The sequence below is a fragment of the Anolis sagrei genome, chromosome 4, assembly GCF_037176765.1.
Source record: "Anolis sagrei isolate rAnoSag1 chromosome 4, rAnoSag1.mat, whole genome shotgun sequence".
NCBI lineage: Eukaryota > Metazoa > Chordata > Lepidosauria > Squamata > Dactyloidae > Anolis > Anolis sagrei.
In genome coordinates, this window is record NC_090024.1 from 74,620,213 (window position 1) to 74,643,210 (window position 22,998).

Sequence of the window (22,998 nt, forward strand, 5' to 3'; positions counted from 1 at the left end):
AATAAATAAAATGTTCAAATAAATACAGGTAACTGGTTTTGTCCTAAATGGATAACGTTTATTGGTAGCTTTTCATTTTTATACTGGAAATTGCTGTTTAGGCATTGACGTTTGTAAAGGTTTCCCCTTGACATTAAGTCTATTCAAGTCCGACTCTGGGCGTGGTGCTCATCTCCATTTCTAAGCCGAAGAGCCGGTGTTGTCAGTAGATGCCTCCCAAGTCATGTGGCTGGCATGACTCCATGGAGCTCCGTTACCTTCCCGCAAACCAGTACCTATTGATTTACTCACATGTGCATGTTTTTGAAGTGCTAGGTTGTCAGAAGCTGAGGCTAACAATGGGAGCTCACCCCGGTCCTGCGGATTCGAACCGCTGCAGCTTAGCAGTTTAGCCTGCTGTGCCACCATGGCCCTAATATTGACATCTGTACTAGGTCTAAAATTCTGAATCATGATTCAGCATTTTTCAGAGTTCAGCAAGTATGTGTTTTATATGTGTGTATAATGTAGGCAAATGCATACATCCATACCGGAAGTTTTATTGATTTTTAAATAGCAACTGATAATTTAATGCCATTTCAAACCAGCCATTTCGCTGTGCAGATGATTACATAGGAAATTCTGGAACCAGTTTGAGACCTGGATGGCAATGATACAAACCACAGAGTATTGATGCACATTAAGAGCTTTTTTGCATGCTTTTGTGGGAGTTTTTGTCAGGCCACCACAGTTTGAAACTAGCTTCAAACTTCACTGAATGGTCCCATAGTTTCATAGCTCCAAAGTAGACTATAGTTTAATATGCTACGTATTATCCTTACTACCATCTTTTTCAGACTTTCTAGTCTTCTGACACCTCTGCTAAATGTAAAAAAGATAATTTATTTCAGGGGGTTGTGGACTAGGTGCAATTTTGAAAATGTCTTCCTTTGTATGTCGCTGAATGTTTTCCACTGTGAATTATCAGATGCAAACTTACTCTCAGTGTTCAAATGGAATAGTATACATTGTTTTCCAAATGTTGTGTGCAGATATTGTATGTATTTTGCAGAAGGAGGGTTCATAACTCTCAGGTCCTGGTAAGACATTAAGGATGCGAAGGCTATATATCTCTTGTTCAAGATCTCTTTAGAGGATGTGTAAAGGAAAGATGACCACCATAGACATAGGTGGTCCCAACAGCTGTCTAATTTGTTTCTACTCTACCACACTTCAAAATGCAAAAGTAATTGAAAGATACAATTGAAATATCGGTTGAGTATCCCTCAGCTGAAATGCTGGGTAACAGAAATATTTTAAATTTTGGACTACTTGTATTTACATATATGTATGTACATAATGAGATATTTATTTATTATTTATTTTTATTTTTTAAATAATTTTTATTAAACATTTTAGACATCAACACAAGGAAAGAGGGGGAACAATACTATAGAGGATAGAAAAGTATTGTGACTACTTTTCTATTTATTATTTATTTAGTACACTTGTATACCGCCTTTCTCAGCCTTTTGGTGACTCAAGGCGCTTGGGAGATGGGATCTTGGTCCAAACATGAACTACATTTATGTTTCATATGGACATTATAAATGTAGCCTGATGGTAACTTTAAGCATTTTTTTCTTTTTTTGCATGTGAAACAGTTAGCATTCATTGATTTATCCCAAAGCCGAGATGTCACTATCTCAGCCACTCATGTGGGCATTTTTGGAGTCTGGAGTATTTTGGATTTTCTTATTTGTGTACATGTTTGGCATATTTTGGATTTCAGAGCCCAAAATATGCCAAATATGTACGCAAATAAGCATTTCATCAAGTTGTGGTGCTGTAATTGTGACTTTTCTCTTTATTGATTTGTGAAAAGTATTTGTGTTTGCTCTTTCAGCCTACTCAGTCCCTTTCCCCTAATTTTTCCCCTATCTTTTTGGTATTGTAAAAGCCTGTGAAAACTCAGGTCAATGAAGACCTATTCGTTTTTTCCCTGTTGGGAAAAGATAAAAGCATTAGTACATAAAAACTAGGATCAATGATACTTTTATGTAAGGAATTCATTTTTCTCTGGGCTAGACAAGAATGCTTTTAAAATATTAAAATTCAGTGTGAGAACAAAGAGAGAAGTGGATATTGGTGAGGCATGGCATGCAGAAAATCAGCTCAATAATTCTGTTAAACCTCTAGAGGCTGCTTTAAAGCAGTGTTCCTTAATTTTCTCAATTGCCCATCATTCAATGCATTATTATCATAATCTTAGCAAGACAGTTTGATAAATGTATCCTTCATGCCATAACAAAGTAAATTCTTCTCTCAATAGCATAATCTCATCTGCCTGGATTGAAATGTCTGGATCCTACTCAGGAAGTGGAAGGCTTCTATGTCAGTGAGGCAGTTTACCTGCTTTGGATTTTAGTCTAAACTTTGAAGATGTTGCCCAACGTGATGAGATTTCTGTATTTTAGGAATAGAGTTAAGGACCTTGGATAGCTCTTTTAATATATAGACTAGGACACTGCTTCTCAAATTATGGGTCCTGATCCTAAATAGGGTTCTCTTAGTGTTGGTGTCCTACAAAATTTGACAATAGTGAACATGTTCTGAATGTTACCCTGTGGCTGTTTTAGACATTTACATGAATCTGTTGTGTCATGTTTACAGTGTACTCTGCAAAAAAACAAAACAAAAAAACCCCCAAAAAACAAAACTTCACTTGTACTTCACAGAATGAGAAATTAACCTGTTTAGTGAGCCTTGAAAATTCTGATTTGTTATCAGTAAATATTTGATTTTTATATCTATTTTACATACCCATATATCCAAGGTCATGTAAACATTTTTTAAAAAAATAATTTGATTTTTTTAAAATACAGAACCGTAATAACTTTAGGGGGCAGGATACACACTAAGAGGAATTTGGGAACAAATTGTAAAGGAAGAAAGTATTAAGGGAGAAAATACAATATGCAAGATATTAGAAGAGAGATTTGGAGGCAAAAAATGACTTAATAAAATATATGGAAGTATGATAGAAGATAAGGTATCTATGTATAGAATAATGGAAAACAAGTGGGAAAAGGGAAGGGGGACTAGAAAAAGAAAAAATATATAGAAAAGATAATCAATGGTTTAAATAAAATAAAAATAGAAAAATACAAGGAATTAGAATTGAAAATAATACCAAATGGTATAGAACACAAATTCACCTGGCACTTATGATTAAGGTATATTTATTTATTTATCGTATCAGGAGCGAACCAAGGATACAGTTGTGATGTGTTTGAGAAAACACAAAGTTTAAAAACTTGGCATTATATTAAATGTCTGTTGACCAGTAGCTGGCCACTTGGAGTGCCTCTGGTGTTGCTATAAGAAGGTCCTCCATTCAGGGATTAAATCCTAAATGTTGGCATTGTGGGAGTCGGGAAGCATGGTATTTACATCTATGGTAGAAGTATGAAGAGATACAAAAATTCTGAAATCAAATTCTAAACCAGGTTGAATTACATACACAAACATTTCTTGGGCTAAAAGAGGTTGTGAGTGAAAAACCTGGGCCAGGACCACCTCATGAACATGGAAGCCACTATTGATTTTCTGTGGGGCAAAACTGGTGAATTTATTTGGACTGCATCGTTAAACTCCTGAACATATTCCACAATTTTGCTATGTGCGAGTAAAATTATAACAACAAAAATAACTACAGATTAGTGGTATGCATGGGAATTGGTAGATGTTGGATAAAGATAGTTTTGGTTGCTTGCGAGTTATTATTAAAAATAGAACTTATATTATTTTCTATACTATATAAAACTTTGTATTGACTTGATATAAATATTGAAATACTGTAATTAAGGGAAAATAAAGGCAGAGTTAATGTATCACAGTTTTACTTTATTATAGAAATAATTTTATGAATGCAGTTTTATTACTTTTTGCCAGTTGTTTTAGAGTTTTGGTTGTTTCCGGTCTAGTTATATAAGAGTCAACTAGATTTTCTATCCTTTCATAGCATCAAAACCCAAGGCCTTGCTTAATGATAGGGCCACCTTGAGAAAAAGAGCATGCTTTCATCTAGCGCTATTAAATTATTTTAAAAACCAAATTTGGTAAGATACTTCAGAGATCTGTGATTTAAAACCACTTTAATTTTTTAAGGCTGCGGTATGTTTTCTTTTTAGCCTGTGACAATGTTCTCAGATTCTAATCTTGTGAGGATAGTTTCCAGCTGGAATGTGTATGGGACCTTTTGCATGGAGCTCTGATTAAATTTAGTAATACAACTCTTGCAAAACCTATAATCTGAAAGCTTGTCAGACTGAAAAAATATATATTATTGTCATAGGCAAGACTGCTAAAATAGAATAAGACTGCAAGATACTTGGCAGATCTAAAAGAAATAAAGAGACTACAACAAAACCTACAACTAAAACCTACAACAACCCAATAAAGAGACTGACTAACCATAATACTGCTAGTAATATATTACATAAGAAATGTAAATTAGGAATATGTCAGATCTACTTTTTAAATAAAATCCTGACATCTAAAAGCAGGTCAGTCTGAGAGCAAAGAAAATGGATTACTGATAACTTTAAGTAGTCCCCATGGAGGGATTGGAGAGGCCTCATTTATTCAGAAAAAATGTTAAGTACTATCAACTGCTGTGCTGTAGTATTTTTAAATGCACCTCTAGACTTTAAAAAGCCTAGCAGGTTAATGAACCTCATATCATAACTGAAACAGATGTGACATGAATGTGTACCCCACTTCTTCAGATGTTATCTCTTAAATAGCAAGCAGAGTAATGTGGGATGGGAATGTAAACCATGGGACCAAAGGCAATGAGTATAAAAGTTAAAGGTTTTTCTCTAACATTAAGTCCAGTCGTTTCCGACTCAGGTTTGGTGCTCATCTCCATTTCTAAGCTGAAGAGCCAGTGTTGTTCATAGACACCTCCAAGTTCATGTGGCTTGCATGACTGCATGGAGTGTTGTTACCTTCCCGCCGGAGTGGTGCCTATTGATCTACTCACATTTGCTTTTTTTCAAACTGCTAGGTTGGCAGAAGCTGGGGCTAACAGTGGGAGCTCACCCCACTCCCCAGATTCGAACCTGCAACCTTTCAGTTGGCAATTTCAGCAGCTCAGCGGTTTAACCCACTGAGCTACCAGGGGCTCCAAGGCAATGATATTTCTGTGTACAGCTCATTCTGTGTAAAACACTATGGAAAACTCTTATATACACCTCAGTTTTTATAGAATATGACAGATGAGACTATGTATTCCTTGGTGTTTTCTTTCTGTGTCTAACTATAAATTATCACAGTTATATTTATAATACAGGCATTTTCTAAATTATGAATAAGATAGGTTCTGAAGGTTTGTTCTTAAGCCGAATTTGTATGTAAGTCAGAACAAGTACATTTTAAAGTGAAATTCTATATCTATATACACACGCACGTGCTTTGGATAGCATAGGGAAGGGTTAACACCCCTGTAGTGTTTGTTTTGATGTCTGTTCAGAGAATTTCACCTCCTGTGAGAATTGGATTTTGAAAAATTTGGCTTGTTCTGAAAATAAGGATTGGTGCTGAAGCCATGACAACTCTTTCAGGACTAAATTTCCCTTCCAATGGGTAGATTTCTTTTCCTGTTGCCTCACCCCCATTTGTAACTATGAGTTACCTCTAATGGACCTGATTGTAGTCTTACTGCCTAAAATCTGGTGAGCAGTGCCATGGCCACTCCTGGTTTTCTGTTGCTTTCACCTCCTCCAAGAAGCCCACACACACATTTATGTTGCTTCTCGGGAGGTACATTCTAACTCATCTCCATGAAGATAAGAATTCCTTGTGTTCTACTGGGCACAAATGGACCCATATATGAGTGAATTTACAGCTAACTTGATGTGACCATATGGCACTTCCATAAGACAGTTGCAACTACCTTTCATCGACATTAGGATAGGTCTGATATATTAGGATGATTCTGATATTGAATACTGTTATTTTGAAGGAAAAATTATTAGATTTTATTTCTAAAACAGTGAACATGTTACTGGAATCAATGCATTATATGACATATTTCTGCTTCTATACATATACATACACATACAAAGAATGTTAATTTGCATCTCAAATTAGGACAGTGGTTCTCAACCTGTGGTCTGGGGACCTTTGGGAGGTCGCAATATCATCCCATGGAGTCCGCAAAGGTTTGAATAAATACCCCCAAAATGGGCAATTTGACAGAAAAGTTATTGCTTTTATTGTTATTACCATTGTGATTACTATTAGTAGTACCAGTAGTAGTAGTAGCAGTAGTGTCATTGTTATTTATATTTACCCCACAATAAAGCAGTGAAGATGGGGTAAATTAATTTGCTGGCATCCAGAGATGGCCAAAAAGCAGTTGAATATCACTATGGGATGAGGGAGTGTGTAGTTTAAGTCAGCCACACACACTCATTTTAAAATTAATTGGCTCACTCACCCACCTTGTTTTGTAGTGTAGGGTAATGTGGTTGCCCTAGGGACCAGGTAGGAATTTTACACCTCTTTTCATTTTTTTTTGTCTACCCTACACTGTCACAGAGTTATGGACAATTGGTTTTGGGTGGTGTTGAGTAATTAGGTTTCTTCCTGGCAGGTATTGGGGGGAGTTATGATTCAGTGTTTCGCCTACTGGCATTTTGGGTGTTGCATGGGAATTTTGAACCTCTCTTGCAAATCAAATGATCTTTTTTTAAAAAAGAAATCCAATTTGCATAAATCATCCATTTGTGTTCATATTTTTTGTCAGTTTGCATACATTTCTCTTTGCAGGTCCTCAATCATCTTCATAAGAAGCTAAGGAACATATCGAAGAAATCAGAAGCATCAAAGAAAAAGGTAAAAAAAAAGAAGAAGCTTTTTCCAATATCTGTTTTAGCCAATATTCTTATTATGCTATACAACCAACAGTAGTATGCAGTATCTGGAGTTCTTCAGAACTCATCATCAGATGAGATGGTAGATAAAATCCCAAATGGAACAGGAGAAGGAAGTGCATGTTGTAGAAATATTTGTCTGAAATAGTGTAATTATCTGAACATGTATGTGGGAGAATGAAGCAGGCATTTACGAGATCATACAAGGTACTGAGTAGTGCAAATTTTGTCTAAGATGGTCATGTAGGAAAACCAATCGATTTTGATCTTCCTACTAAAAAAGCTTATAAATTCAGGCCACTAATCAGACATTCTGGCAAACTTTGATAGGGAAACCATACATCTTTTATATTTAAAAGAGTGGAGATAGTTTTAAGTGTGGACTAGTTAAAATTATTTCCAATGTATTAATAAAATCATTTTTTTTTTAAAAAAAAAGTTAAACAGACTATACAATTATTGTTGTCATTAGATTTGTTTATCTCAGAATCCATCTTACTGAAGATCAAGATTTGTATTTACAAACAAATCCATTTAAGTTCAATCCTATAAGAGGATACTGAGAAGTTAAAACCCACTGAGTTAGCTGAGATTGACACACAGATATACATACATATATGTAGTTGCTCCTGGCTGTATCCAAACTTAATAGGAATTGTATTGTCGAATAGGAATTACTTCTTGTGTGGCCATTCAGAAGATTGTATTGTTCAGAGGCCTAATTAGATTTCTAATGAAATGTTTTTGTGCATCATCGTGTATTTATTCGATGATACAGCCTAGGACTTGACAACATTTCCTTTCAAAACAGGTAAATGTCAAGGCTGCTAATGACCTAATGTTATTCATTTTCATTTTTAATCAGTAAAAGATGACATTTACCAAAGCATTTTAGTACATATGGCGGCCAAAAAAATACCAAAATTTATGACATATATTATACAACTAAATCTCAGAAATGATGGGTAGTTGACATTTTGAAAATAGGCTGAAAAGAATTAAGAATTCCAATGAAAATCCTTTTAAATCTGCTCCCCACACATGTTTTTTAAAGAGCTGTGACATATTCTCAATAGTATAATGCAGTTCAGTAATTGTATAATCAAATACATTTAGGACACTAAAGAATTACAGTGGGCTTGCCATTTCCATTGGAGCTCAGTTGCAGGATCCATGCAGATATGAATAAACATGGATAGTCATACCCAATAATAATAATAATAATAATAATAATAATAATAATAATAATAATAATTTTATTTCTTACCTGCTTCTCCTTGTTGCTTGAGGGTTACATAATAATTAAAACACGCACACATTGTAAAAATACTACAAATACCCATATTAAAATATATTTTATAATAAATACATATTAAAACATATTTCTATAAAATACATGTTAGAATACACAAAACAGAGATTAAACAAAGGACACAAGTTTAAAGTTCCTACTTAAAAACTGGTAGGGTCAGCTGGAAGAGATAGGTCTTTAGATAGTTTTAAAATTCTGACAATTCATTTAGCTGTTGGAGGTCTTCCGGCAGGTTATTCCACAGTCTACGGGTGACTGATGGAAAGGTTCCCTGGGTGATGGTTGCCAATTGAGTTCTGGCAGGCTGGAGTAACCACCCCCCAGAGGACCTCAGTGTTTGGGGCAGATTGTATGGGAGAGGCAATCCTGTAGGTAACCTGGACCTACATATTTTGAACCAACTGAGTTTCCGAACTTTACACAAATGTAGCCCAATGTAAAACTAATTGCAGAAGTCCAAACTTGAGGTTACCAGTGTGTGCACTACCATCTTCAGGCCCTCCAAATCTAGGAAAGGGTGCAGCTGGTGGATTAACTGAAGCTAGTAGTAAGCACTCCTGACTGTCACATCTATTTGGTCTGACATTTGGAGAGACAGATCCAGGAGCACTCACAAGCTCTGAACACAGTCTTCTTTTTTTGGAGGGGGGGGGGTGTAACCCCATCCAGAACTGGTTGACACACCTCCACCCCCAGATTAGGACCCTTGATAACAAAACCCTCTGTTTTGTCTAGATTCAATTTGTTTTTCCTCATTCAGCCAATTACCTCCTCCAGGCATACATTAAGAGGAGACACATTATCCTTAGTTGATGCTGTTTTTGAAAGAATGGAGAAATACTGTATATTTGGGTGTCATCAGTATACTGATAACATCCTGTTCCAAGCCTATGGATGATCTCTCCTAGCATCTTCATGTAAATATTAAAGAGCACTGGGAATAGAATGGCACCTTGTGGGATACCACATAAGTGATGATGACATGTACACACATACTCCAGTGTGTCCACTCACACCACTACTAATGTGATTTGTGGCCACTCAAAATCATGGGACTGAAGAACCCACTTGCATAAAGATCAAGGCAACCTTTTCATCTTTTTGCAAAATGGAAGATTTGTAAGAATCACAATCACCGATTCCTTCCAGTTCTTTCTAATGTGCTCTACTATGTTGTTCCCTCTGAAAAATGTGCTTCTTTTCCCCTTTGTTTCTGACTTTATATTGTCATCTGTATATTTACAGAATAGATTCAATAAATATAATACATAAATAATGAAGAGGCAATAATGTTAAAATAGAAAATCAGACCTTTCACTTATCCATGAGTCTACCCTTTAATAGGTTCTGCAGTTTGACTTGTAGCACAAGTTTGGGGAGCTACCTTGCATATATTATGTATATTCATGTATATGTCTAGAATTTTTAGTCAAAGAATTCTCTTCTCCACTGAAAAAGCTTAGGTAGGCTTATTCATAGGTCAATGTAATTAATGTGCCTTAACTCTTATCAAAAAATCAACTGTCGCTTCTCTGAATGGCAAATGGCCAGAGCTTAGTCTGCCCTAGGAAAATCTAAAAGAAGCAAAAACCTCATCTACTTTCGCTCCACCATAGTGCCACTTTGGGCCTTTTTGAATACCTAGATGGGAATATGGCAGATATGAGAACAGTTCTTCGAAACTTCCCCTCTAAGGAATGCCAAGAGAGTAGAGAGGGTCAATTTTTCTAGGATGCAGTAAACTGTTACCTTTTGCTATTCTACTCAGAGAAGGGGATGGTTCCTTTTTAGAAAAGACTTAATATTGTATATTCAACTTTTATCAATAAGGGAACAATTCCTTTCTCTGAATAGTGATGAAATGTTTTTGTGAATGCCTGGGTGGGAAAAAGGTGGCAGCAACAACCAGCTGGTCTCCTGAAATGGCACTGGCACTTTCCCCCTCCTTGCAGAATTGCTTTTGATTTATTTTCAGGTGATATCAAAATCTGTAGTCTGGGTCTCAGAATTATGGATTTTGCCCATGATTTAGGTTGATTTATACAGAGGTATATAGGTTTATTTATTTATTTATTTACAGCATTTTTACCTCGCTCTTCTCAACCCCCCCAGGGGGGACGGGGACTCAGAGCAGCTAACAGAGGCAGCAATTCGATGCCACAAATCAATAACACAGTATAAAACCATAAAGAAATACAGAGTTAAAACAATAGCAATTAATTATAACCAAATTATCATAACAGTCATTAAAACAATGCTCAGTCCACAAACCCACTGATAGAACAATAAAACCGTATCCTCACGGTTAGATGTGTTTCAGGGACTCATTCAGCAGCAGGTTGAAGGAGCTCATTAGGTAACCTCTCATAGGTAACCATCTTAAGATGTTGCTCCAATTGGCAAATTACCTATCAATTCATAATAAAATGTGCATTCATGAGTAAATATTACAGCCAGGCAAGAAACAGATTGGGGAGAAATAATGCATTTTACCATGAATTTCTCGTATCTTGTCTTTAATGCTCATGAGTTTCATGCTTATTGATATTTTATTTCATATATTTGCATTTTCCAAGGGAAATTCTTGAGTGATTGGACAAAAGAAACAATGATAGACCTCTAATGTCACTGTGCTTGCAGATTATACCAATAATATATTAATAGTGTTGGATTATATTAGAATAAGATGTTGCTATGGATTTTAAGACTATTATGTAGGGATTATCTGTGTTAAGAAAGAGAAATGTCCTTATAAGTGTATATGAAAGAAATATTAGTTTCAGAGCTAGATTAATAGGCATGAAATCGGTTTGTCATCAGAAAATACTATAACAAAAGGTTGATTTCACCCTCCTTGTTGGAAATTATGTTATAATCACAGTATTTCAGACTAAGAGCTCTTCTACACTGACAATTTAATGCGGTTCCAAGCCAACAGCAGCTACAAAAAGCCCAATGTATGCTGCAGCATGGATTAAATGGTATATAGCACATTAAACAAAGTCATAGGAAAGTCCAAGTTAAGCTCTTTAATGTACTGCATCAGATAACATTATATCCCAGTTCCCAGGGTGAAATTGGCTTCATAGAATGACAAGCACATTGTAGACTCCAATCTTTGCGGAAACACTGTGTAGAATTTAGAATGAAGGGGATGCCGAAAAATGGCCAAATGCTGACTAGCAGGAGATTAATTGACCCTCTCCTCTCCTAATTGTTATTTCCCTTTTTTATACACCTCTTATGCCTCTGGAGCACTGAAAATGGCAGTAAACATAGAGTTCTTCAAGGATAGATTCCATCATTAATACAGTCATTTTCCTGGCCTCAACCCCATTCCAGACCTGTCACTTTCATTACCTGTACAGTGAAACCAGTTCCTCCCAAACCAGTTCTAAGATGCATGATAGTGTCAGTGTAGATGTCTTTGAAGATTCATTTTATTTATGTTTTCCCAATAATATAGTGATAAACTGTAGCCAAAGGATTAATTATATGGCACACAAGACTAAAATACCGAGAATATAAGGAAAAGAATGCAATTTGTCAGTATTTTATTGACACCTGAAAACAGTGTGGCCTGTACTTCACTATGTGATTCACTCCAGCACTGTAATTTATTTATTTACTATATTTATACATGCCTTTCTCACCCCTGGGGGAGACTCAAGGTTGTTTACAACATACTTATGGCAAAAATTCATTGCCAGCATACATGTAAATAATTATATTTAAACTTGTAGTTGAACTTGGAGTTAAAGATTAGATCATATCTATTTTCTAGGTAAACTTTGCACCAGCACTCTCAGGGAATTGTTGCTTTGACAGTTATGCAGTTCATGAGGATTTATATAGGACTGGAAGTTCAGCCAGATCTAGGGAGGTGCTTGCATATGTTTTTCCTTCCCAAATAGACTGATGTGTGGCTAGTGGGGTACTTCACTAACATCCCTAAAACTGTTACCTCTCCTGTTTTTATGGCCTCAGAAATGATGAGAGATACCTGAGAACCATCAAGGTGTTCAGGTTACTGTTGTGGTGATGTTTTCTTCCCCTGTAGCCACTACTATATTTACTCAAATCTAATGCTCACTTTTTTGGGCTAAATTACATTGCCAAGATAAAATTGGTGTAATATGGTGATCTTAGTGCTTAGTCAAAGCAATAGGGGAAGCCGTTTCAGGAGCACCTGGAGCTTCTGTTTGAGGGAGGCAATCTGTAATTTCATTGTCATAGTTCAATACTATGTAATCCTGGGATTTGTAGTTTCATGAGGTATCCACACTCTTTGACAGAGAAGGTTCAAGGCCTTGTAAAGGTACAGCCCCCATGATTCCACAGCATTGAATCAAGGCAGTTAAAGTGGATTCATTCTATAGAAGGATGCACTCCAAAGTTTCTTTTCTATTGCCCAAAGATTTGGTGTTCCAACACAATTGGTTTAAAAAGGAATTATAAGCAGACAGCAACACTATTGGGCATATTATATTTGTTAACAAATACTTTTTTTGTTACAGGGTTTTGAAAATTGAGGTGTGCATTAGATTCGATGGCGCATTAGACTCGAGTAAATATGGGTATATTATTCTTAGAAGAATATATTAGTTCATTGAAGGATCCTGCCCTGTTATCTTATTCTCTAGAGTCTAGACTCCAAATACCAGATTGGGGGAGGGCTTACCTGAAATAGCTCAAAAGAAGAAGTAGTATTCTTTAGTACAACCCTAAATATAGTTGTATCTGCACTACACCATTTTATTTGATTCATACTATTCCTCAGAACAGAATCATTTATTTATTTATTTATTTATTTATTTATTTATTAATGCACTTGTATACCGCTAATATCTCAGCCTAAATCGGCGACTCATTGCGGTTTACAACATTTAAAAAACAATATTCAGTTAAAAGCATAAAACACATATACAGTACAAATTATTGGGCCACCAATAACAATCCTATGCATCTCATAACTGGAATCGTAATCCAAAATTCATCGTCCGTGTATAACCAATCCTTAGTCATCACAATTCGTTACAACGGATTAACCGAATGCTTGTTTAAACATCCATGTCTTCAATCTTTTCCGAAACACCATCAGCGAAGGGGCTGATCGTACCTCTATGGGGAGGGTGTTCCAAAGCCGGGGGGCCACCACAGAAAAGGCCCTATCTCTCGTCCCCGCCAGCCGAGCTTGAGAAGCAGGCGGGATCGAGAGCAGGGTCTCCCCGGAAGATCTCAAACTCCTGGTGGGTTCATAGGCAGAGATGCAGTCAGATAGGTAGCTTGGGCCGGAACCGTTTAGGGCTTTAAAGGCCAACGCCAGCACTTTGAATTCAGCCCGGTAGCAGATCGGTAGCCAGTGGAGTTGGCGCAACAGGGGGGTTGTATGCTCCCTGCGCTCCGCTCCTGTTAAAATCATGGCTGCCGAGCGTTGGACTAGTTGGAGCTTCCGAGCTGTCTTCAAAGGCAACCCCACGTAGAGAGCGTTGCAGTAGTCTAAACGGGATGTAACCAGAGCGTGGACTACCGTGGCCAAGTCAGACTTCCCAAGGTATGGGCGCAGCTGGCGCACAAGCTTTAGCTGTGCAAATGCTCCCCTGGTCACCGCTGAAACCTGGGGTTCCAGGATCACTCCCAAGCTGCGAACCTGCGTCTTCAGGGGGAGTGTGGCCCCATCCAACACAGGCTGTAACCCTATGCCCTGTTCGGCCTTGCGACTGACCAGGAGTACCTCTGTGTTGTCTGGATTCAATTTCAATTTGTTCGCCCTCATCCAGACCGTCACAGCGGCCAGGCACCGGTTCAGGACCTGGACAGCCTCCTTAGTAGCAGGTGGAAAGGAGTGACAGAGTTGGACATCATCCGCGTACAGATGACACCGTACCCCGAAACTCCGGATGATCTCCCCCAGCGGCTTCATGTAGATGTTAAACAACATGGGAGACAATATTGAGCCCTGAGGAACCCCACAAGACAATGGTTGTGGGGTTGAACAGGTGTCCCCCAACAACACCTTCTGAGATCGACCCTCCAGGAATGACCGGAGCCACTGCAAAACAGTACCTCCAAGACCCATCCCTGCGAGGCGTCCCAGAAGGATACCGTGGTCGACGGTATCGAAGGCCGCTGAGAGGTCGAGCAGCACCAACAGGGACACACTCCCCCTGTCGAGCTCCCGGCGCAGATCATCCACTAAGGCGACCAAGGCTGTCTCGGTACCATGTCCCGGCCTAAAGCCAGACTGTGCCGGGTCTAGATAATCCGTGTCTACCAAGAATACCTGGAGTTGTGAGGCCACCACATGTTCCAAGACTTTGCCCAAGAAGGGGAGATTGGAAACTGGCCGATAGTTGTCGAATTTAGTGGGGTCCATGCCTGGCTTACAGAATCATGACAATTAAAGCAATATGACACAGATAATTGTGTAATTCAGAAACATGCATTATGCTTATTCTCCAGGGATGCACTTTTTCACTAAATTTCTTATTGAAGAAAGCAACAGTTAGTTTTAGTAATTCCCCACCGCCACCACTACCACCACCACCATTGCAAGAACCACACAGTTTTGAAGGCCTCTTCACAATTCACGATTTATTCTGTGAAACATTTGCTACTTGCTGTTTTACACAGAGGGCAGCATTTTCTGCACAATGGGAGCTTTTTTTGGACAGAAAATGCTGTTTTGTGTGCAAATCAACCATGTGCGAATTTTGCACATAAACAGCTTTTAATGCTGTTATTTTTTTGTATTTCTCAACACTGAAAAATACATATTTTCAACATTTTTTCAAATATTTTGAACATTATTTCCATTCCAATTACTCCCTAGTGAATACATTTAGGATTACCTAAATGTAATTGGTGTGATGACAGATGGATTCTTATCACAGTGTAGTACTTGAACTTTGTTTTTTTGGTTAATACTCCATCATTATATTTCAGTTGCATGTATGAAAATACACTGTAGGCATACCCTTTCATTATTTCCCAGTCATGTTTAAATTTGCGTGTGAAGGCCTTGTGTTCACTTGTTAATAAATAATCTGATTTTTTTTATTTCCTTTCTCAGACAGCACAAACAGTCCTGGTTGTTGTTGTGGTTTTTGGGATATCCTGGCTGCCGCATCATATTGTACACCTCTGGGCGGAATTTGGAGACTTCCCTCTGACTCAAGCGTCATTTCTGTTCAGAGTGATAGCACATTGCCTGGCTTACAGCAATTCTTCTGTGAATCCTATTATATATGCTTTCCTTTCTGAAAATTTTAGGAAGGCTTATAAGCAAGTGTTCAAATGCCAGATTGGTAGCAGCTCACCTCTGAATGAAGTTAAAGAAAATAAGAGTAATATTGAGACCCCGCCATCGACTAATTTAACACATGTCTGAAGAACATCAATAAAGGTCTTTATCTGCAATGTTGATTTTTTTTCCCACATGAATGGACATACTTTGAAGAAAACATAGTCTGATATGTATTTCAGGATTTCACTGACAAAAAGTTGTGCAATTTTTAGAAATTCTGTTCATAATAAGAGCTGGTGAAAATTAGCAATGCATGCATAAGAAAGTTCAGATGAAAGGCACTTTAATGAGATTTTCTTCAAAATGAAAAAGATCTTAGTTCTGTGAAAATTACTCCATAAAATTAATTTCTTAGATGTTAACTAGCTTGTTATGCATTTAGAAAGAAAGGTTTTATTTCTTTCTAGCCTTTGTGATATTTTTCAATATAAGGCAATTAAGTGAAACAAAAAAATGAGCCATTCGTTCTCAAAATATGCCTCTCATGATTTGCAAGGAAATAGGATACACATCAAATTGGAGGTACATGATACATGAAGGGTAGTAATGGAACATGTCTCTCCCAGTTTACACCTACAGTTTGCTGGGGGAGAAAGACACCCATTTATATCAGTGAATGTTTCCTTCCTATTTCAAACCATTTTTATAAAGGTGTTGCCTTGCTCACTCAAGCATAGATGATTGGCTTGAATAAGGTCCACTTCATTTAACATAAATTCTGTTTCATTGTATTGAACCTAGAATAGAGGAAGAAGGGGACGTAATGTAGCGTGGGGTCAGCTGGGGCAGGCATCAGTTCTTGATGTTCTTTTCATCCCCTGGAAGAAATACCTGAACTCCATGGGGAAGCCAAAGCTGGTTGCTCCCCATTCAGTCAGCTCCTGAAAGGCAGACTCGAGGAACAAATAGCTCTTAATCCTTCTTAGGCTGGATCTACACTGCCATTTAATCCAGATTATCAAATCAAATAATTTACTTTGAACTGAATTATACAATGCCATATAATCCAGTTCAATGCAGATAATCTGGAATTTATATGGCAGTTTAGAAGGGGCCTTAATGTCTTTTAACAGTATTTAACTTTAGGAGGAAAAAGGTAAATACAAGATAAATTCACCTCTAACTTGGCCCTGACAAATTCTTTAAATTCTCTGACTCCTCAGCAAGAAGTGCAACTCCTCCGAAAGAAGTGGGGGCACTTCCACATAGCCCTTTATCCCAGGAACATTCACATTTAAAAAATGTGAATGTTCCTGGGTCTCCATCTACCCCCCCGCCTCCCTGCAGAAAGCATGTACTTTCTGGGGTGGGTGTCCAGATGTATTCCTGGACCTTTCTGGAAGTACACCCGGACACTCTAACCCCCTCCCCAAAAGCCCTTTAAAAATAAAAAGAACTTACCTGGCCTCCATTAGAGTGGTACCAGAGCTCTCCTGTCTGTAGAAATGATATGCTGGGCGGGGGGGGGGGGCAGGGGAAATTTTCCTCTTCCCTCCCCCCTTTAGCCTGCAAAAACATGGGACTACACTCTGGACTGCCCCCTCAAAAGCCCAGAACTTTTGAGGGAGTAGTCCAGACAGTGTAAGTAGTGGGTTTATCCCACGCCTTCCAAGAAAGCATGGAATAAACCCACTAACAAATGGATTTGCCACAAAGCAGGATTTTCCTGGTTTGAGGCGAATTAAGTCATGTTTCTCAGGGACATCATCTAGGCAGCCCCCTTTTAATTTCAGGAACTCCCGCATTAAAGGAGCTGTCTGGATGGGCCCTAGATATCACTACCCTCTGGAGTTTGACATGATACTCCTGGGAAAACTAATCTCCCTGTTGTTGCAATACAGTTCTGTATAACTTCTAGAATTAATGCCAGGGATGTGGGATGAGGAATAAAATTATCATGAAGGAAATACTTTCTGAGATAAAGAGGATAACTAAAGAAAAAGTTTGCCTTTTGATTAGTGTTCGTTACAGTAATGTCTCTACAAGGGCTGTGCGACCGATTAAAAAATGTTTCAAAACTCATAAAATTAGGGGCTGGCATTTCATTTCTAAAGTGTTTCTAAAGTATCAGTAGTGAAAGCCTTGTTACTACAGCAAGTGTAATGACATTTTGTTACTTTCTCATTATAGAAATTGGGCAAGTGGGGAAACTACAAGGGCTCCTTTCTCACTCATTTTTACAGCTATTAGGGTGAAACTTGCTACAAAAGTTGAACATATTTACCACAGGTAGCCCACAAAGTTTCAGAGTGTTTCACTTATCCATTGATTTTTGGAGAATTTTCAAAGTTTTTATAAACATGTTTAAAAAAATCTACAAGAAACTACTATCTCATTGAATTTTCTATACAATGTCATAAGGTAACGGGGTCATTCCCCCCAACTTTCAGAAATATTCATACACCTACTGATTTTAGGGATTTTAAAAAAGTTTTGACAAAAACTTTTAAAAAGCCATAACAGCTATCTCATTGAATCTCTCTCTCTCTCTCTCTCTCTCTCTCTCTCTCTCTCTCTCTCTCATGTTAACCGATAGAATTTCCATTTAGGGATTTCTTCCCAGCCCAGCACATAGATTTACTTACTAGAAGTATCAGTCAGTCCTCCTCTTTGCAGATTCAACAATTTCTCAGGACTCTGACTGGCTGCTGCTATGGAAGGACAAATCTCTCCCCTCTCCTGATTGAGGCTTTTTGATGCTGAGCAGAATTCTGGGAAATGTAGTTTAGGGCAGGGTGTTTCGAATTCTCTGGCATAGAGCTCCTCACCTCCCTAAACTACATTTCCCAGAATTCTGTTCTTTCTCAGTCTCTTTCCCAATGAACTCTGCTTTCTCCCTGTTGCTGCCTTCTCCTAACAGCAAAAGCATATGATAAAGCAACAGGGCACATCCTTGTACCTTAGATGATGAATAACCTGGGAGTAATTTTTGTGAAATGGACATTCCTAAGGAAATCCTATAAAATATATGAAAAAGATTGCTTTTAATAAAAATCTGTATTTCCTTTGAGCAAAACAGCTAGAATTCTAATCAATTTTGTGAATTTGCACAGTTGAATGAGTGAGGTGCTGCCTCATTAATTTTATGCACTTTAATTATGGAAAAATGTCCCCAGTGGTGCAATGGATTAAACCCTTGTGCCAGCTGGGGAGTGGGGTGAGCTCCCATCTGTCAGCTTTAGCTTCCCATGTGGGGACATGAGAGAAGCCTCCCACAAAGAATGGTAAAGCATCAAAACATCCAGGCGTCCCCTGGGCAATGTCCTTGCAGACTGCCAATTCTCTCTCACCAGAATCCACTTGCAGTTTTTCAAGTCTCTCCTGACATGAAAGAAAAAAAAGAAAAGAAACACACCAAGAAATTCTCACAGTTTCTTGGGAAGTTTTACACTAGAGCTGTTGTTGCTTACTCCCCCTCACGTTCTTCTTCCCCTTCCTCCTCCCCCTCCTCCTTGCACATGAAATGTTACCACTTCATTGATGCATTCAGATGCAATTGACTAATGCTGTTACCCATGGTAGCAAATTAACTGTCCAAATAAAAAATCCTAATTTAGGGAAGTTTTACTCAATTCAGGAAAATGAACTGTCCAACTAAAAATTCCTAATTTAGGGAAGTTTTACTCATTTCGGGCAATGAATGATATAGCATGGATAGCATAAAATTACAAACCTTTTATAAATTAAACCTAGCACAATCACACACAAGCACAGAGGTCAGATATATGTGAAAGCGTAATTGAAGTGAATATTTTGAGAGGAGACACAAATAAAACTGGTTTGAATTTGTATGGGCAGAATGATTTTCTAACTTGTACAAGGGGATCGAGACCCCTTCTCCACTGCCATATAATCCAGATTATCAACGCAGACAATGCAGATTATCTGCATTGAATTGGATTATATGAGTCTACACTGCCATGTAATCCATTTCAAAGCAGATAATCTGGATTTTACATGGCAGTGTAAAAGGGGCCGGAGTTCTGCTTTCCAGAACTGAGATAACTAGACCTGATACAGAAGTTCAACTTCAGTGTTTCTGAAAGCTTCATACTTTGGTTTACCAAAGGGGTATTTCAACCTTTTAAAGCCATGCATATATCATTTTTTAAGTAATATCTCTTCTTTTTTATGTCACCCAGTTCAGATGACAGAACAAATACCTTGTTTATTCTGTCATTCAGTTTTCATGCTGCTAGTAAATAGTCAGTGAACCTCACTTTTAAAGAATGAAATGAAGCACTCATATAAAGAAATTCTTATTCTAAATGAAGGAGATTTTCCAATAAGCATAAATATCTCATCCAGAACTACATAATTACGGGCAAAAAGATCTTGTTGCACCTTTGAGAGTGAGAGAAAGTAATTGGTAGGATAAGCTTCTGTAGATGTAAGTTTACTCCATCATGTGCATCATTATGTCTCGCTGTTGTTTTTAATGTGAAAGGTATTTCAGGCCTCCTTGCTTACAGACAGCTCTGTGAAAAGTCCATTAAGAGGTGAGTGCTTATTTCAGCTCCTCCATCACAACGTTGACCTTACTAAACGAATAAACTACATCATGCTGAAACATGTAAGTCGGAAACAGGCAATATTTAAATCATGTTGACTCAACACGCAGGCGTTTGATCCATTCTTCCTTGGTCACTTCCATTTTGAGATAAATAGAGATTAATCTGAAGAGCTCTACTGTGTGTGGAGGCTGTCCATGCCATCACAAACCCACCATCAAACAAATGTTCCCAATCACAGGGGAACTTCCGGTCTTCTAGTCTGACTTGATGCTCTGCACTGGAGTGATGAAGGAAGCTGTGGGTCTTGCATGCCTCCCTCTTTGTATGCTAGGTCATCATGTTTTAAAAATGCCCCAAGAAGGCTCCACTGGAACCCTAGGCATGTCAACTTGGAATTAAGTCCCACTGACTTCAACACAGCTTAGTTTTAGGTGAAAGTGCACAGACTTACAGTTCAAAACTTCAGTCCTGAATACATGAGGATGTGAGCTCCACTGATACAGTGGGTCTTACTTTCAAGTAAATGTATAAAGGATCACATAAACCTCAGTCAAGGGAATTGGTTTTAAAAAGTGTAGGAGGACATTTTTTTAAAAAAATGTAATATGCAGCCAACATATTAACTTATCATTTCAGAGTATACTTCTGCTTGCAGTTCATGACATTGCTAGGCAACTAATTACATTGGAGCAACATTTTCTGATGGATGCCACCATAGAAATAGTTTATAAAAACAAAGCAACAAATCATCTGTGAGCTCCAGGCCTTGACTAGCCAGTTTAGTTGAAAGTGATTAATGAAATCTTAGAAAAGTTGTTTCAAGCCCGTACTTGGCATAAGATTTGTTTTGCTGCTATTTATTGCAGCACTTGTGTCCTCATTTATATATTTTCTCAATTATAAACGTTCCCTATCTGAAAATCTGAAGTTGGATGATATCATCAATAAAACAAACTTTATTTCCTTCCTTTCTTTCAACCTCAACACAATTTACTTTTGATTATCCATGTATTAATATTATACTTTAAGTTTGTTTGAATTAATGATCAAATCTACTTTTGAAAATATTAGACTATTACATTGAATTTGAATTTCTCTATGCACCATGAAACCAGATCTGGTAGTATAGACACATATTAATGGTACCAAGGAAAAAATAGATCAGGTAATAGATGAAGCCTTACTCCCTCTACCAGTTATGACTTGGGCAGACTTAATATTTGGCTGGGGATCCTCAGTAATAGACAACAATGAGTGAAAAGCACTGTATTATGCTGCCTTAGCAAACCAACTGTACATGAAAAGAAGGACACCCAATGAAAACTGGCATGCAGTAGTATCAATTGTCATTTGTATTATATTCTTAAGTTGGGTTAAGGTGCCTTATAAGGCCCAGTCTCATTGCACAACCACTATGGGCAGCTTTTTTGTATTATTATTTTATTGCATTATCTCAGTTGGTAGAGATACAGGGAAGTTATGGGATGGGATATTATGGGGTTCTAATTTTAGAGACTTTTTTTTCAGGGTGAAAGGAGTGTTAAAATTTTACTGGTTGTGAAAACTACACACACACACAACCATGGGGAACTGTCAAGGCCCTACAAATTTGCACCTGACTGACCAGTTCCATTTTAAGCCCATATTTAAGCCATAATTCCTCATATTCCATCACCAGCAGCTTCCCCACTCTGTTAAGAGTACTGTGGTCCACCAGTAGTGGTTTTTGTGTTGGACTCAGACTCTGGGAGACCAAAGTTTGAATTCCTGATTAGCATGGAAATCCACTGGGTGACCTTGCAGAAGTCACACATATGGCCTCCGGGAGTAGCAAATTTATTCTTAATCAATCTTGTCAAGAAAATCCTGTGATGGAGCATCATAGGCATAACACTGGATACTATTGGAAGAAAGCACTATCAGAAGATACATTTCCCAAAGTTCTTTCAAATTATGAGCTTGGCCTTTGCTCTTTTCAGTTTCAGCATCCAGTGTTTTGATTAATATCAATCCCCTGATGCTGATATGCTATACCAGGCAAAATATCGATATCTTTGTACACAGACTTGTGAAATAGATGGTCAGTGCTGATCTGTGAGGGCTCACAGCTAAGTTTGTTGTGAAGGTATGGTCCACATTTAAATATGAGAAACGTTGCCCTTGTCATTAAAATCACATGTCTCAATGCCTTAGTGGCTTTTAAAAGAAGCATGAAAATTATCTTTGCTGACTTTTCATTAAGATGTTAATTGAGGTGTCTAATAAACACTTCATTATTTACTCTCTTGAGCTATTCAAGCAATCCAAATCCAAGACACGGATTGCTGTGTGAACATCATTCTATTTTGGGAAGCTAGTCAAATATTAATTTGCACACTTTTGTATTTATTAACCCAAAATATTTCAGACAACAAAAGAACAACAAAATGCATGAGAAGGAATGCTGTAAAGATGAAAATTACATTCAGGGCTGCTTCATATATTCCAGAATCTCACTGTAATGATTTTCAACTGATTGTATTAAACCCTCTGGGAGAAAATAAACTGTACTTTTGTATTTTTGCTGTATGGAATTTTATGTGGCATGCATTTTAATATTCCTTGCTAGTGTCTATTAGTTTATAGGTGAAAAATAATAAAAATAACATGTTACTTTCCTCCTCTCTTGCCCTCCTTCCATCGACACAGCAATATCCTTGGCCACTACCTTCACTTGTGCTCATTTGTCATATGTAGATTTAGCCATTCCATACCTTGCCTGTGCTCTGTGTACAGATTGTGCTCTTAGAGTTCTATAGATCAAGAATGTGAATGTTTTACATGTGCCTTTGAAACTTATCCAATGTCTCCCTTTTTCTTTTTGCAAACTGATGTTACTGTCAGTAATGCTAGTTCTACACAGACACTCAATATGTATGTTGGAGCCAACATGAAAAAATGACAGTT

The 22,998-nt window shown here is 37.7% G+C and overlaps 1 protein-coding gene across 1 annotated transcript in view; it reads left to right on the plus strand.

Moving 5' to 3' along the window:
* GALR1 (galanin receptor 1) overlaps positions 1–22,596 on the plus strand; it is a 38,424-nt gene extending 15,828 nt beyond the window's left edge. The window contains exons 2-3 of the mRNA XM_060774955.2: positions 6,817–6,882; positions 15,305–22,596. Of these exons, the coding sequence (XP_060630938.2) occupies positions 6,817–6,882; positions 15,305–15,622 (384 nt within the window). The 3' untranslated portion in view covers positions 15,623–22,596. The remainder of the gene's footprint in view (positions 1–6,816; positions 6,883–15,304) is intronic.
* The last annotated feature ends 402 nt before the right edge of the window (positions 22,597–22,998 follow it).